This window comes from Gorilla gorilla, chromosome 7, assembly GCF_029281585.2.
Source record: "Gorilla gorilla gorilla isolate KB3781 chromosome 7, NHGRI_mGorGor1-v2.1_pri, whole genome shotgun sequence".
NCBI lineage: Eukaryota > Metazoa > Chordata > Mammalia > Primates > Hominidae > Gorilla > Gorilla gorilla.
In genome coordinates this window covers 90,512,377-90,527,346 of record NC_073231.2, presented here as the reverse complement: position 1 = coordinate 90,527,346, position 14,970 = coordinate 90,512,377, and the positions used below count along the sequence as shown (strand labels likewise).

At 40.2% G+C, this 14,970-nt stretch overlaps 1 protein-coding gene across 2 annotated transcripts in view; it reads right to left on the bottom strand.

The window, feature by feature from the left end:
* Nucleotides 1-10,331, bottom strand: part of CA13 (carbonic anhydrase 13) — a 38,775-nt gene extending 28,444 nt beyond the window's left edge. The window contains exons 1-2 of one of the 2 annotated variants that reach the window (XM_004047218.5): nucleotides 9,924-10,331; nucleotides 4,873-5,070 (exon numbers count right to left, since the gene is read on the bottom strand). In XM_004047218.5, the coding sequence (XP_004047266.1) occupies nucleotides 4,873-5,070; nucleotides 9,924-9,960 (235 nt within the window). In that variant the 5' untranslated portion in view covers nucleotides 9,961-10,331. The remainder of the gene's footprint in view (nucleotides 1-4,872; nucleotides 5,071-9,923) is intronic. The other variant, XM_055349688.2, reaches the window with a different exon arrangement.
* Between the last annotated feature and the right edge of the window lie 4,639 nt (nucleotides 10,332-14,970).

Genomic DNA, 14,970 nt, shown 5'->3' with positions numbered 1-14,970 from the left:
AGTCCAGAAAGACCAGGAGCTCAGGTGAGAACAGCCTTGTCTTTCTTCTTCAAACTACTATTTCCCCTGTATATTACAGCCAATTGGAAGTCTTCCTAAAGAATTTCATGAGCCAGGCATGGCACAGTGACTCATGCCTATGATCCCAGCACTTTGGGAGGCCAAGGCGGGTGGATTACTTGAGGCCAGGAGTTCGAGATCAGCTTGACCAACATGGTGAAACTCTGTCTCTACTAAAAATGCCAGGAGTTCGAGACCAGCTTGACCAACATGGTAAAACCCTGTCTCTACTAAAAATGCCAGGAGTTCGAGACCAGCTTGACCAACATGGCGAAACCCTGTCTCTACTAAAAATACAAAAAATTAGTTGGGTATGGTGACATGCGCCTGTAATCCCAGCTACTCAGGAGGCTGAGGTAGAAGAATCACTTGAACCCAGGAGGCAGAGGTTGTAGTGAGCTGAGATTGCACCACTGCACTCTAGCCTGGGTGACAGAGTGAGACCTTGTCTTAAAAAAAAAAAAAAAAAATTCATGAGCTAGGCATGGTAGTGTGCGACCGAGTGGGGAGAAGCACTTGAGCCCAGGAGTTCCGGGCTTCAGTGAGTTATGGCTGGCCAGCTGCATTCCAGCCTGGGAACAAAGAAAGTCAAGAAAAGAAAGAAAGAATGAGAGAGAGAGAGAAGAAGGAGGAGGAGGAAGGAAGGGAAAAATTTCACATCCCCCTCCTCCCTTTTGCTCCCTTTTGAAAGGATTTTTGGGTAGTTCTCTAAAGGTTTAACTATGGAGCATGGATGTGTCCAGCCAAACATGCCCTCCAAGGACTATGAGGAAGATTTCATGCCTGTGGTTTATTGACATGCCTGAGGTGGGATTCAGGGTTAATCCTGGTCAAAAATGGCTTCTTTACAAAATGGAAACTGTTTTATTCTAATTAATGTGGTTTGCTACAGAAAGTATCTTTGTGTTTTTTATAGTTTACCAAAAATCAAAAAAAAACAAAACCAAAAAAAAAAAAAAACTTGTTTAACTATGGTGGTTTCTTCTTTTTAATTGATTTAATCTCCCAAATCACCATGAAACAATCTCTTTTGGTTTATCTTGAGAAAAAAAGAATAAGAATCATGACCCATATTTACATAGCTACTGTCTCAGAGGACTACAAAGTACTTTATGGATATTTTCAATTAATCCTGGTAATTTTATTGTGAACTAGATAGGAAAAGGATCTTCATTTAAAAGAAAGAGCACACACTACTGATGACTAAGTGTCAAATCTGGAAACATAAATTGATTTCACCGATTAACCCAAAGTAGAAGGAAAATGAAAGGAAGAGAAAAACAGAAGAGAGAGAGACAGAAACCTGGGTTCTCATAGAGCAAATTAGAGTAGAAAATTTTTACACTATGAATGTCTACATTTATAAAAAATATACTTAAAGTTTTAGATGAAGTAAAATACAATCATTTCTCATTCTAAAATGAGGAATGAGTAGCTTTACTTTTTCTTTTTTCTTTTTTGAGATGGAATCTTGCTCTGTTGCCCAGGCTGGAGTGCAGTGGCATGATCTTGGCTCACTGCAACCTGCGCCTCCTGGGTTCAAGCCGTTCTCCTACCTCAGCCTCCTGAGTAGCTGGGATTACAGGTGTGTGTCACCACTCCTGGCTAATTTTTGTATTTTAGTAGAGACAGGGTTTCAGCATGTTGGCCAGGCTGGTCTCGAAATCTTGACCTCAGGTGATCTGCCCACCTCGGCCTCCCAAAGTGCTGGGATTACAGACATGAGCCACCACACCCGGCCTTATTTTTTTATTTATTTATCTTTTTATTTTCTGAGACAGCTTCACTTTTTAAATGTTTGACATATTGTAAACAGTAACAAACTACACTTATGGGTGGTATAAACTTTGTATTTAGAAGACTTGGACACTTTTACAATATATCTATTACATTAACCACAAGAGATGGGGTCTCCCTATGTTGCCCAGCTGCCCTCAAACTCCTGGGCCTAACTAATCATCCTCCTTCCCCAGTAGCGGGGTCTACCAGTGTGTGTCAGCATGCCTGGCTTAACCACTTTTATTAACATAGATTCACAAAACTGAGGAGTTGAAAGAAACATAGTTGAACATGTATATAAAAGGCCAGGTCCCTCCTTACTTGGCATTTCCTCCGAAAAGTTGAAAATACCATGTATTTATTTGTCTTTATGCATTTTTTACAATGCTTTGATGAAAATGTACTACTTAGGCCAGTGTGGTGGCTCCCAGCACTTTGGGAGACCGAGGTGGGCGGATCCCTTGAGCCCAGTAGTTCAAGATCAGCCTGGGCAATATGGCAAAACCTTTTCTCTATGAAAAATACAAAAATTAGCTGGGCATGGGAGCACATGCCTGTGGTCCCAGCTACTCAGGAGGCTGAGGCAGGAGGATTGCTTGAGCCCAGGAGGTCAAGGCTGCAGTGAGCCATGACTGCACCACTGCACTCCACCCTAGGCAACAGAGCGAGACCTTGTCTCAAATAAATAAATAAATAAATAAATAAATAAATAAATAAATAAGAAAAAAAGGCTGGGCGCAGTGGCTCACGCCTGTAATCCCAGCACTTTGGGAGGCCGAGGCGGGCTAATCACCTGAGGTCGGGAGTTCGAGACCAGCCTGATTAACATGGAGAAACCCTGTCTCTACTAAAAATACAAAATTAGCCAGGCATGGTGGCACATGCCTGTAATCCCAGCTACTTGTGAGGCGGAGGCAGGAGAATCGCTTGAACCCGGAAGGCAGAGGTTGTGGTGAGCCGAGACTGTGCCATTGCACTCCAGCCTGGGCAACAAGAGTGAAACTCTGTCTCAAAAAAAAAAGAAAAAAAAAGAAAAAAAAACTTACTACTTTTATGAATTTGACAAATATGAAGAAGAAATGTGGTTGGGCTTATAATTTTTGCTAACAATAAGGCTTTACATAAATACAAGATATTACTACTAATCTAAATCTGGGCTCAATTAATAAGTAAAAACTTTCAATTAAGGATTTTTAAAAATTAACTATATTTTTTCATTAATAGAGCAAATACAGCATCATCCTGATCTTAGATTAAAAATAAAAACAATCTGTCAGAGGCCCTAAAAAGTGTTTCCAAATATGATTCTCTCTAATATTTTATCTCACCTTACATTTAAACTTGATACCTTGGGCAGAATCTCTGCTTGGGCAGTAGATAGTCTGAAGAAGGATTAAACATTCGTTTCAAGAAAATGTTTTTTCATCACTTATTTAATAAATTAACAAATAATCTATGAGTCCATTATTTATTCATGGTGTGAAAGACACTATCCCAAGAACTAATCATTAAACAAAATGATTACATGTTCTAGAAAAAAGTACTAATAGGGAATATACAGTAAAAAAGTTTCATATATTGATTTTTTTAAAAAAATTAAACTTCTACTTTCCCTCCCCTTCAATGTCCATTGTTAGGAGAATGGTACATAAATTACGATACAAGCATAGCCAATACAATTCAACTTTTAAAATTATTTTACTTTTATTTTTATCTTTTGAGACAGGATCTTGCTCTGTCAACCAGGCTGAGTACAGTGGCACTATCATGGCTCATTGCAGCCTTGACCTCCCGAAGTCAAGCAATCCTCCTGCCTCAGCTTCCAGAGTAGCTGGGACTACAGGCACACCCCACCATGCCTGATTAATTTTTTATTTTTTGTAGAGATAAGTTCTCACTATGTTGCCCAAGCTGGTCTTGAACTCCTGGACATAAGCAATCCTCCCACCTCAGCCTCCCAAAGTGCTGGGATTATACATGTGAGCCACCACAACCGGCTGCAGTTTAGCTTTTTAAACAAGATATATTTTAATCTGGAAAAATGTCTATAAAATATTTTTAAACAAGAAAAAATTTCAGAGTTATATAGCATTATTCCAAATGTATTTTTAATAAGAAAATGCAAAACAAGGATGATACACATGTATGTATACATAACTAAGCACCGAAATATTATGGAAGAAATAACATTAGTTACTTCAGGAGAGATTGTGGGAAGAAAGGGACATTAATATTTGTCATATGTTTCCATATTGTTTCATTTACTATGAGTGGATATTACTTTGGCAATTAAAATAAGAGAATAAGTTTTTTTTAAACTAAACTTTTTCTATTAAAGCATGTACTAAATGGCATTATAGGTTTGCAAATAATGCTAAAATAATTACGGCTAAAACTTTGCAGAAAGAAATCATGAAATATCTATAAAAACTATTAAACTTTAATATTTTTATAATGGTAAATGCTAAGTGAAGTTATAATAACAAGCTAAGGTCAATTTTAAATTATCATGCAACATATCCTTTTCCAAATACTCTTTATTATTTTAAGGTAAGATTATCTGAAGGTTCAAATATATAACAAGATATCTTAATTCACACGAAGAAAAAATATGCTTCAATTTGACAAATTCTAGGTCTAGCAAAAACAAAGCATGAAAGATTAGAGAGTGTATTCTGGGTGCAGTGGCTCACGCCTGTAATCCCAGCACTTTGGGAGGCTGAGGCAGGCGGATCACGAGGTCAGGAGATCAAGACCATCCTGGCCAACATGGTGAAACCCTGTCTCTACTAAAAATACAAAAAAAGTAGCTGGGTATAGTGGCGTGCACCTGTAATCCCAGTTACTCGGGAGGCTGAGGCAGGAAAATCTCTTGAACTTAGGAGGCGGAGGTTGCAATAAGCCGAGATCGCGCCACTACACTTCAGCCTGGCGACAGAGCGAGACTCTGTCTCAAAAAAAAAAAAAAAGAGTATAGTCTAATCATTCAAACCCTTCACCCACCACCACATACACAAAAAAAGAAAAGCCAACCTGATTTGTTCTCTGTGTCATCAAAGTCAACATTGAAGGAATGGCCGCTGTTGCTGATGATTTTAGCTGAGCTTGGGTCATACTTGATACTAAGTGGTCGGAGGGAAGAGTCATATTTCACTTCTTTGGTTTTAATCTCAATCGGAGATTGCTGATCACCATCAGCAATAGGGAAAAATTCCTTCCAGTGAATAGGACCTTAAATATATAGGACCAAAAGAAAAGGATTAAATAAGTTCTTTCTTTCAACAAACATACATTGAGTATAACGCACTGTGCTTGAAATTGAAGAAAACGCAAAGATTAATAAAATGAGATTCTCGTCCTCAGGACCTTGGCATCTAATTGTTTTTTTTTTACAAGATTAGTTGTTTTTATTATAGATGTGGGAAACTCTTGGTGTGCTTTAAGTCATGTTCAGAATTAAAGTAACCCTTGTAGACAAAAGAGTCTGTAAATTTTATAAAATACTCTCCAAAGGTAACCTTCTACCAAACTAAAAACAATAATACAATTCATCATTGAAAACAATGACATTCAGTCTCAGCTCCAAAAATGAGCTGTTGCTCCAGAGTTCAAGTTTGCAGATTGGAAGAGTCAAAAAAGCTGAGAAAGCCATGAAGCAAAGAAAGGGTGTCATTCTTAAAGATGCTGTGCTTACTTCTTTATTCTTCCTTCTATCACTCAGTGCTATCGTCTAGTGTCACTCAGGCCTCCACTCAATTACCTGTGATGTGCAACAGGCATACCAAGGAAACACACAAATTTTTCACCTAGGATAATCCAAATAAAATGGCTGCACCATGTCAGGAAACGTAATATTGTTGATTATGTGCAGTGGAGTCAGATTGTAATTTATTTCTCTCTTTCTTCATTTCAGAAGGTTCTTCTATGGTTATTTTGCCAATGTTACATTTGAATTTCAACACAAGAGAAAGGTGTCATCCTGGTCCTCTACTCAAAACGTCAAAATCGTATCAAGTTCACAAATCAGACATGTTAGGGAAATTGAAACGAGCCAATCAGCTGACAGTTCCCTTTTCAATCCTCTTCACTTCTTTGGAAGACTCTATAAAGTCTTGCCTCTCAAAATCAGCAGCAAAGCTGTAGTTTCATGTAAGTTCCATGTCATTCTACAGATGTGAGTCACTTTATAGGTTATAGGTTCTTATTCTCTCTACTATTCCTGAAATTTATACAGCTATCACCACCTACACTGGGCTACTGACTAAGGTTTACCCACCTACTTTGCTAACCAATCTTTCACTAAAAATCAAGTACTAATTAAAACACCATAGCATGACAATTAATTAAACCTGTTACTAACGACAACCAAAAACATTTTAAAATGATAAAATTTAGAGTAATATTTAAAGAAATGCAATATATCACAATCATCAACAAACTTTAAAGCATAAAATTCTAAATCTTTTTTTTTTTTGAGACAGGGTCTTGCTCTGTTGCCCAGGCTGGAATGCAGAGGTGTAATCTCAGCTCACTGCAGCCTCAACTTCCCAAACTCAAACAATCCTTCCACCTCAGCCTCCCAAGTAGCTAAGAGTACAGGTGTGCACCACCACACCCAGCTACTTTTATAAAAAACTTTTTTTTGTTGAAAGTCTCACTATAGGCTGGTCTCAAACTCATGGGCTCATGTGATCCGCATGTCTCAGCTTCCTGAAGTGTTGGGATTACAGGCATGAGCCACCACGCCTGGCCCAAACTCTAAATCTGATACTGCTTACTATGCCTCATTTTTGCAAAAAAGAACTCACACATACATACATTCTTTCATATATGCTTCAGGCACAAAAAGTCATAGCATAAATATATAACTATACACTCAGCTTAAAAGATGTCATCTGACAAACTGGACTTCAAAGCCACTTGAGCTTCAGAAGTCCTTGCTTAGAATGTATTACAGAAAAAGCCTTTTTTATTCAATACTTTTACCATCTTTCTGAGTACTTTTTCTATATATAACCTAGACTTTTTTCCCCCTTAATTCAGAAAAAGCCTTCTATTTCACTGCCACCAAGTAAGAGTTAACCTAACGAAAATTCAATTTCAAATACGCAATGCATGTGTTACAACATGCAGGTGACATCCTTCCAATCAATAAAGAGTTGCTTTCTTCTCCTAATTGCTTTGCTCTCCTATTTCCAGTCATTTATAAACAGAACTATTTTTAAAAGAAGTCAAACCAAAATAAAATAAAAGTAATAATACTTTGTATCACATTCCCAATATTATCTACTAACTACCATAGTCAGTTCAGTACCCTGCCTCTTAAAGAGGTCCCCTTTTTCAATTTTTCCAAAAAAATTTCCTCCTCCTCCTCCTCCTCGTCCCCCCCATGACCCTGCAGGCTAGTCTGGAACTCCTGGCCTCAGGCAATCATCCCATCTCAGTCTTTTGAGTAGCTAGGATTACAGGTGCAAGCCACCATAATTCTTTTTTTTTTTTTTTTTTTTGAGACAGAGTTTCGCTCTTGTTGCCCAGGCCGGAGTGCAATGGCGTGATCTCGGCTCACTGCAACCTCTGCCTCCCAGGTTCAAGCAATTCTCCTGCCTCAGCCTCCCAAGTAGCTGGGATTACAGGCACGCACCACCACGCCCAGCTAATTTTGTATTTTTAGTAGAAACGAGATTTCTCCATGTTGGTCAGTCTGGTCTTGAACTCCTGATCTCAGGTGATCCACCCACCTTGGCCTCCCAAAGTGCTGGGATTACAGGCATGAGCCACCGCGCCCAGCCAGCATAATTCTTAATTAGAGATATGTGGTGGTTGCTCAACTGATTTAGGAACTTTTAAATACCTACAGTGATATACACTTTTCAGTGATGTCACATTCCCTAAACTAAACTAATAAAGTAGTCAAAGGTTAGGGGAAGAATCCTAAGTTATTTGTGAAGGCAGTACCCTTTCAGGGCTTCAAGTCTCGATGTTTTATTTTATCAGTGTTGCTATTCCCAGCTTAAGTTTCCTTTTATCTGCTCAGTCACTGGTTTTACCAATGTTTAAACAGAAAAAAAAAAAAAACTTGCCTAGTTAGGCCCAGAGCTGTGGCTCATGCCTGTAATTCCAGTACTTTGGGAGGCCAAGGCAGGCAGATCACTTGAGGTCTGGAGTTCTAGACCAGCCTGGCCAACATGACGAAACCTTGTCTCTACTAAAAATACAAAAATTAGCCGGGCATGGTGGCTCGTGCCTATAATCCCAGCTACTTGGTGGGGCTGAGGCTGGAGAATCGCTTGAACCCAGGAGATGGAGATGGCAGTGAGCCAAGATAGTGCCACTGCACTCCAGCCTGGGCAACAGAGCAAGACTCATCTCAAAAACAACAAACAAACAAACAAAAAACTTGCCTAGTTAGTATATAATACATTTCCAATAGGATTTTCCCAATCTTTCTCTGAAGACCACACCTTTAAGTAAGGATGTGGTCTTCAGAGAGAGATCGCACCTAAAAGAAAGGAATGGCTAATTCCTAACGGAACAATTCCTAACAGAAATACAAAGTCACTCCTTATTAATGGCTTTGCTAAGATGAATTTTTAAAATTGCTGAAATAAGCTTCATTCAGGTGAATAATTTCTAACCTACTAAAGAGTAATCAATATCCATTGATTGAAATACCCTTCTTCTTCCTAACTACCATAAAGGCGCAGTTGGGATTCAATGACTATTAAATAACTCTAATAAAAACGACTTCAGCAGAGAGGGAAATGAAAAAAGATTTGTCATATTTTCCCCCTAAACATTCACTGGAAATTAGCAAAATGTAAGATTATAATTATGGCCTTAATCAAGAAGAAATCTGACTATACACCTTTTATTATTAAAGTTATAAATTTCACCTGCTGCCATTTTTAAACTAGCATGTTTAAAAACAGGCTACAATTAGAAATTAAACAGGCTACAATTAGAAATGGAATTTTTCTGTTAGTTTGTGAAATTAAACTTTCTATAAAATTTGACCATTCTATACTGTTTAATCATGTACACGCTAATAGAAGGAAAGTATTATTATTCACAGCCTTAATTTTTTTCTTTATTATGTATTTACTTCTTAAATTGACAAAAATTGTATATATTTATGTGTACAACATGATGTTTTGAAATATATGCACATTGAGGAATGGCTAAACCAAGCCTTAATTTTGACAGTTATTCACTATAAGGCTTTTTGGTGTCACTGCGATTATTTCAAATAATTATTATTTAAACAATCAGTTCAGTTTAACGTAGGAACAAGAAAAAATGTTTTACTTTTGATAATGTGTGATATACAAGAAGAAAAGTTTATGTCATTATTATTTATCCTATTAATACATTTCTATCAATGAATTATAATTTCAGTAATCCTTTGCTCACCCTGCAAGGATGAGCGTGGAGAGGAAGAGTGGAGAAGTAACCCACAATGTAACTTAATTTCCCAGCAAGAACCTGAACCCTTACTAAAGTCCCCAGTAGTAGTCAGCCAACTGCAAATTGCTGTGGGAATATTTACAGTAACAACTATTAGGAAACATGCAGTATTTTGTTTGCCACGAAGCCAACTTAATCTTCAGTGTCACAATGCAAGTTAAGATTTCCTAAATATATTTTTAAAGATTTTATATGATTTGTTTCTCCTAAGTGAATAGTGAGCTTAAAAGACTGAAAGCGAACTTGTCCTTATTTCATTAAAGTGTGTCATCAGACTTCTAATCTCCAAGCCTGTAATTGATAAGTGGCTGTTACTAGGCAAAGTCCTTGGCTTTTCAGATGAAGGTGAACTCACACGTATGAACACTTGGGAGTTTGGGGAATCCTGACAGAGATAACACACACCAACGCTCACATCCACCACCAACAACCCGTCTACCCTGACAAGACTGCTCTCCGCTTCTCGCACTGGGCTCCCAGGAGTGCTGCTTAGTTTAAAGAGGAACCGAAAAGTTTCTCAATGTGCGAGCCCAGTGTGTGGTCAGCGAGCGCCGGGGCGTCGCGCTAGTCCTCTCGTCCCCCGCACAAAGCCCCCTCTTGGATCAGGAAAAGGCGCTCACCGTTGTGCTCGCGGTATCCCCAGCTGAGCCTCGACATGGTCCCTCGGGGTGGAAGGCAGAGGAAGATGTGATTGAGCAGCGAGAGAGCGGAGGGAGCGGGGAGGGGCCCGGGAAGGGGCCTGCTAGGGCGGGACCGCGGGGCGCCGGCGGCCGGAGTGCGAGACCGTGAACCCGGTCCGGGGCGCTCCCGCCTGCGTCCTCCAGGCGGCAGAGGCGTGCGGGGAAGGCGCCCGCGCCGCTGGCTGAGTCCTGGGGCGCGAGTCTCTCTTAGTTTGGACTCGGGAATGAGAGATTTGAGTTAGAGGGAGAGACGGAGAGAGAAAGGTTTCCGGGGGGGATCTCCTGCCTTCTGAGAAGGAGTCACTCGGGAGAGGAAAGTGTTGCCTAGAGGGCTTCCAGGAAGTAAATGAGTCACCAGAGCCTGGAACTGCCAGGCTGGGAGGTGGGGATCCCAGTGGAGGCGTAAAAGAGGTCGGTGATGGTCGTGGCAGTGATGATTACAAATACAAAACAATAATGACGATGGTAATCACCACCATTGAAAAATAACTACTTATTAAGGGCTTATCGTGGGCGAGGGTCTTAGCTAAGACGTTTACCCACGTTTTCCCATTAGATCCTCTCAGCATTTCCTCGAGAAACACGTGGCTTAAGTTAGAGACACTGTAACCTGCCCCGGGTCGCTCAGCTAAAGCGGGCGGGGTCGCTGTTAGAGAGGACCAGCTCCCGGTCCTGGGCTGGCTCCATTGCCCATTCATCCTTTCCTTACCTCTTCTTCTCACTCTGCAGGCTTGTGGCTTGGTGGGTGAGGAAACCAAAACCAGTTGTTGAGATTTGGTCCCAAAATTCTGCTGCCCTCCTGACCCCGCAAGAAAGGTTTTCAGGACATCTGTCCTGGATGCTTGGTGGGCTTGTTACCCTAGGACTGGAGTCAGAACTAGCTGCAGAGTCTTGAATTTCTGGCCTGGAGTCGTGAGTGTTCCGGGTTCAAAGTGAAAAATAAAAATTGGGTACATGAACCACTTTCTACGTCCTTGTCTCGGGTCAACTGCCTCATATTTTATAAATCCAAGCAACCTCTTTGTAAGGAACCTAGTAAACCCATTTTCAGTAACTCGGATGATTTGGTATGTCAAGATGAATAATGCTCTTAACGTTCTAAGTATGCATCAGTTCTTGACACCCAATAATAGTGGTTACATGAATGGATGAATGACTGAATAGACCAAAATTGTTAAAGAAATTTTGGTTGGTGGGTCTCAAATACTTCCCAAATTGTTACTTTTATTGCTTGGGTACACAGTTTGTAACCACCCAATGGGTTTACCTTGCCCACTGTCAAGACACAGCTGATTTATCAAGACAGGGGAATTGCAATTCATAAACGGTAATTCATGTAGAGCCGGCTGTGCAGAAGACTGGAGTTTTATTATTACACAAATCAATCTCCGCAGGCATTGGGGATCAAAGTTTTTAAGGACAATTTGGTGGGTGGGGGATAGCCAGCAAGTCAGGAGACCTGGTTGTTTGGGTCAGAGGTGAAATCATAGGGAGTCAAAGCTGTCTTGCATTAAGTCAGTTCCTGGGTGGGGGCCATGGCATCAGATGAGCCAGTTTATCGAGCTGAGTGGTGATCCATCAAGTGCAGTGTCTGCAACATATCTGAAGCACTGGTCTTAGGCTTTACAATAGTGATGTTATTCCCAGGAGCAATTTGGGGAGGGTCAGAATCATACAGCCTCCAGCTGTATGACTCCTAAACCATAATTTCTAATCTTTTGGCTAATTTGTTAGTCCTGCAAAGGCAGTCCAGTCCCCAGGCAAGAAGATTTGTTTTGGGAAAGGGCTGTTATTGTCTTTGTTCTAAACTATAAACTATGTTCCTCCTCAAAGTTAGTTCAGCCTATGCCTAAGAATGAGTAAGGACAGCTTAGAAGTTAGAAATAAGATAGAGTTGTTTAGGTCCGATCTCTTTCACTGTCTCAATTATAATTTTGCAGTAGTGGTTTCAAGTTCCTTCTTGTTTAAATTCATAGCACAGTCTATATAATTTTCTAAAACAGCAACCTAAGTATTGGCAACAATCAAATTACCTTTCATAGGAAACTAGTTAGATCATCTGTAGAGCATCCATCATTCAATGGACTTCTATTTTTTTTTTTTTTTTTTTTTTCAGATGGAATTTCGCTCTTGTTGCCCAGGCTGGAATGCAATGGTGCGATCTCGGCTCACTGCAACCTCCACCTCCCAGGTTCAAGCAATTCTCCTGCCTCAGCCTCCAGAGTAGCTGGGATTACAAGCATGCATTACTACGCCAGGCTAATTTTTGTATTTTTAGTAGAGATGGGGTTTCACCATGTTGGCCAGGCTGGTCTCCAACTTCTGACCTCAGGTGATCCACCCGCCTCGGCCTCCCAAAGTGCTGGGATTACAGATGTGAGCCACTGCGCCCAGCTGCCATTCAATGGACTATTGTCCATTTATAAAAAGAATGAAGATCTCCATGAGCAGAGCAGATGTAAAGTGAGTCCTGGGATGTATTGAGGTTGCGGGAGCGGGGGAAGCAAAGGAGCAAAAGTGTATATAATAGACTGCATGTTTAAGAAAAAAATAGAAATAAGAAACTGCACACATATTTTCAGATTTTTACCAAAAAAGTAGAGAATAAGCCATAAATTAATAAAAATAGTTCCTTACAGAGGATGAGTGTGAATGGGGTGGAAGTGTCAGAGGCAATGGAACCACAGCAACTCCATTCAAATCTTATTATATGCTAATTATAATGCATTCACATGCTAAAAGACACTCCCACCAGCCCCAGGACAGTTTACAAATACCATGACAACATTTGGAAATTACCCTATATGATCTAAAAGTGGGAGGAGACCTCAGTTCTAGGAAATTCCCACCCTTTTCCCAGAAAACTCATGAATAATCCACCCCTTGTTTAGCATGTAATCAAGAAATAACCATAAAAAGTAGACAACCAGTTGCCCTTAGGGCAACTCTGTCTATGGAGTAGCCATTCTTTTGTTTCTTTTTTTTTGAGATGGAGTCTCTCTCTGTCGCCCAGGCTGGAGAGCAGTGGCACAATCTCAGCTCACTGCAACCTCCGCTTCCTAGGTTCAAGCGATTTTTCTGCCTCAGCCTCCTGAGTAGCTGGGACTATAGGCGCCCACCACCACGCCTGGCTAATTTTTGTATTTTTAGAAGAGACGGGATTTCACCATGTTGGTCAGGCTGGTCTCGAACTCCTGACCTTGTGATCTGCCCACCTCGGCCTCCCAAAATGCTGGGATTACAGGTGTGAGCCACCGCACCAGCCCCTTTTTTTCTTTACTTCTCTAATAAACCTGCCTTTACTTTACTCTGTGGACTCAACCCAAATTCTTTCTTGCATGAGATCCAAGAACCCTCTCTTGGGGTCTGGATTGGGACCTCTTTCCAATAACAGAGGGAGAGGGATAAGTGAAACTTCTCAGTGTATCTTTTTGACTTTTAATCATAAATGTCATTAAATTAACTTTAGCCTAAAGCTGCCTCCTTACATATTTTAGTCCAGCTTAAAGTTTTCTGTGTATATAGTGAACTCTAACCTAACTAGATGTGTAAATAGACTGTAGCCCACTCTTGTGCCAATCACTGAGTGTTGGCCAATCAAAGGCAGCCAACTGTTCAAACCCTGTTCAACTGAGGTCAACTTTGAGCTGTAACCAAACCAGCTGTTTCTGTACCTGACTTCCATTTTCTGTCCATCACTTTCCTTTCTCTGTCCATCAATCTAACCACACAGAAGGGCCAATCTCTCTGAACCTATTCTGATTGGAGACATTGCCCAATTTGCAAATTGTTCTTTGCACAATTAAACTCTGTTCAATTTAATTTGTCTAAGATTTTTCTTTTAACACTGTTCTGCATTGTTTAAAAATAAATTTAAATCAAAGAGAATAAAAAAGCAAACCCTGAAATTGAATTCAAACAGAAACAATTAAAATTAATTGTATATTGAATTGATAATGTAACCATAAAGAAAAAGTTAAATAGCGTTCGACTATAGTACTTTGGCTATATATCCTTAGTAGGACATATAACATATTAAGAAGAAATGCAAGAAAATCTTGAACATTACTACTAGTAGGTTTGTTTTTGGTAGGATATTGGTGTTATGCTTCTGAAACCATTTTTTATTGGTTTGTTTGTTTGTTTTGAGATGTTGTTTTGCTCTGCCACCCAGGCTGGAGTGCAGTGGTGCAATCTCGGCTCACTGCAACCTCCACCTCCCAGATTCAAGTGATTCTCCTGCCTCAGCCTCCCAAGTAGCTGGGATTACAGGTGCCCACCCCTATGCCCTGGCAATTTTGTGCTTTTAGTGGAGATGGGGTTTAACCATGTTGGCCAGGCTGGTCTGCAACTCCTAACAAGTGATCCACCAACGTCAGTCTCCCAAAGTGCTGGGATTACAGGCATGAGCCATTGTGCCTGGCTGGAAACCACTTGTGTGAAAATAGTAAGATAGAGCAAATGAACAAATATATTGATAATCTCTGGAAGCATGATTTTCATTCTGGTTTATACAAAATAGGAAATGACAGAAGCTAAGAAGTAAACCCGTGGTATTGCATTTGAACATTCTCTTCACTGAAAGATCCCAAAAACAATAATATCCCAATAATAATGAAGCTAATAAACCTTAAAATATATAGCCCTTCACTGAGGGACCACTTCTAAAGCCATATACTAATTTTATATTTGTAACTTTACATTCCTTTTCTTTAAAAAAAAAAAAAAAGTCCCAAAATTGTAGTAGCTTCAGGCTCTACAAATCTGAATCTACCCCTTGCTATGAGACACTGAAACTGCCCAATGGGTTCATCTTGCCCATTTCCTAGGCAGAACTAATTATTGATGAAGACAGGGGAATTGAAATAGAGCCACCTAAATGAGTGACTGGAGCTTTTTTGTTTGGTTGGGTTTTTGAGACAAGGTCTCATTCTGTCACCTAGGCTGGAGTGGAGTGGTGCAATCATGGCTCACTGCAGCCTCCACC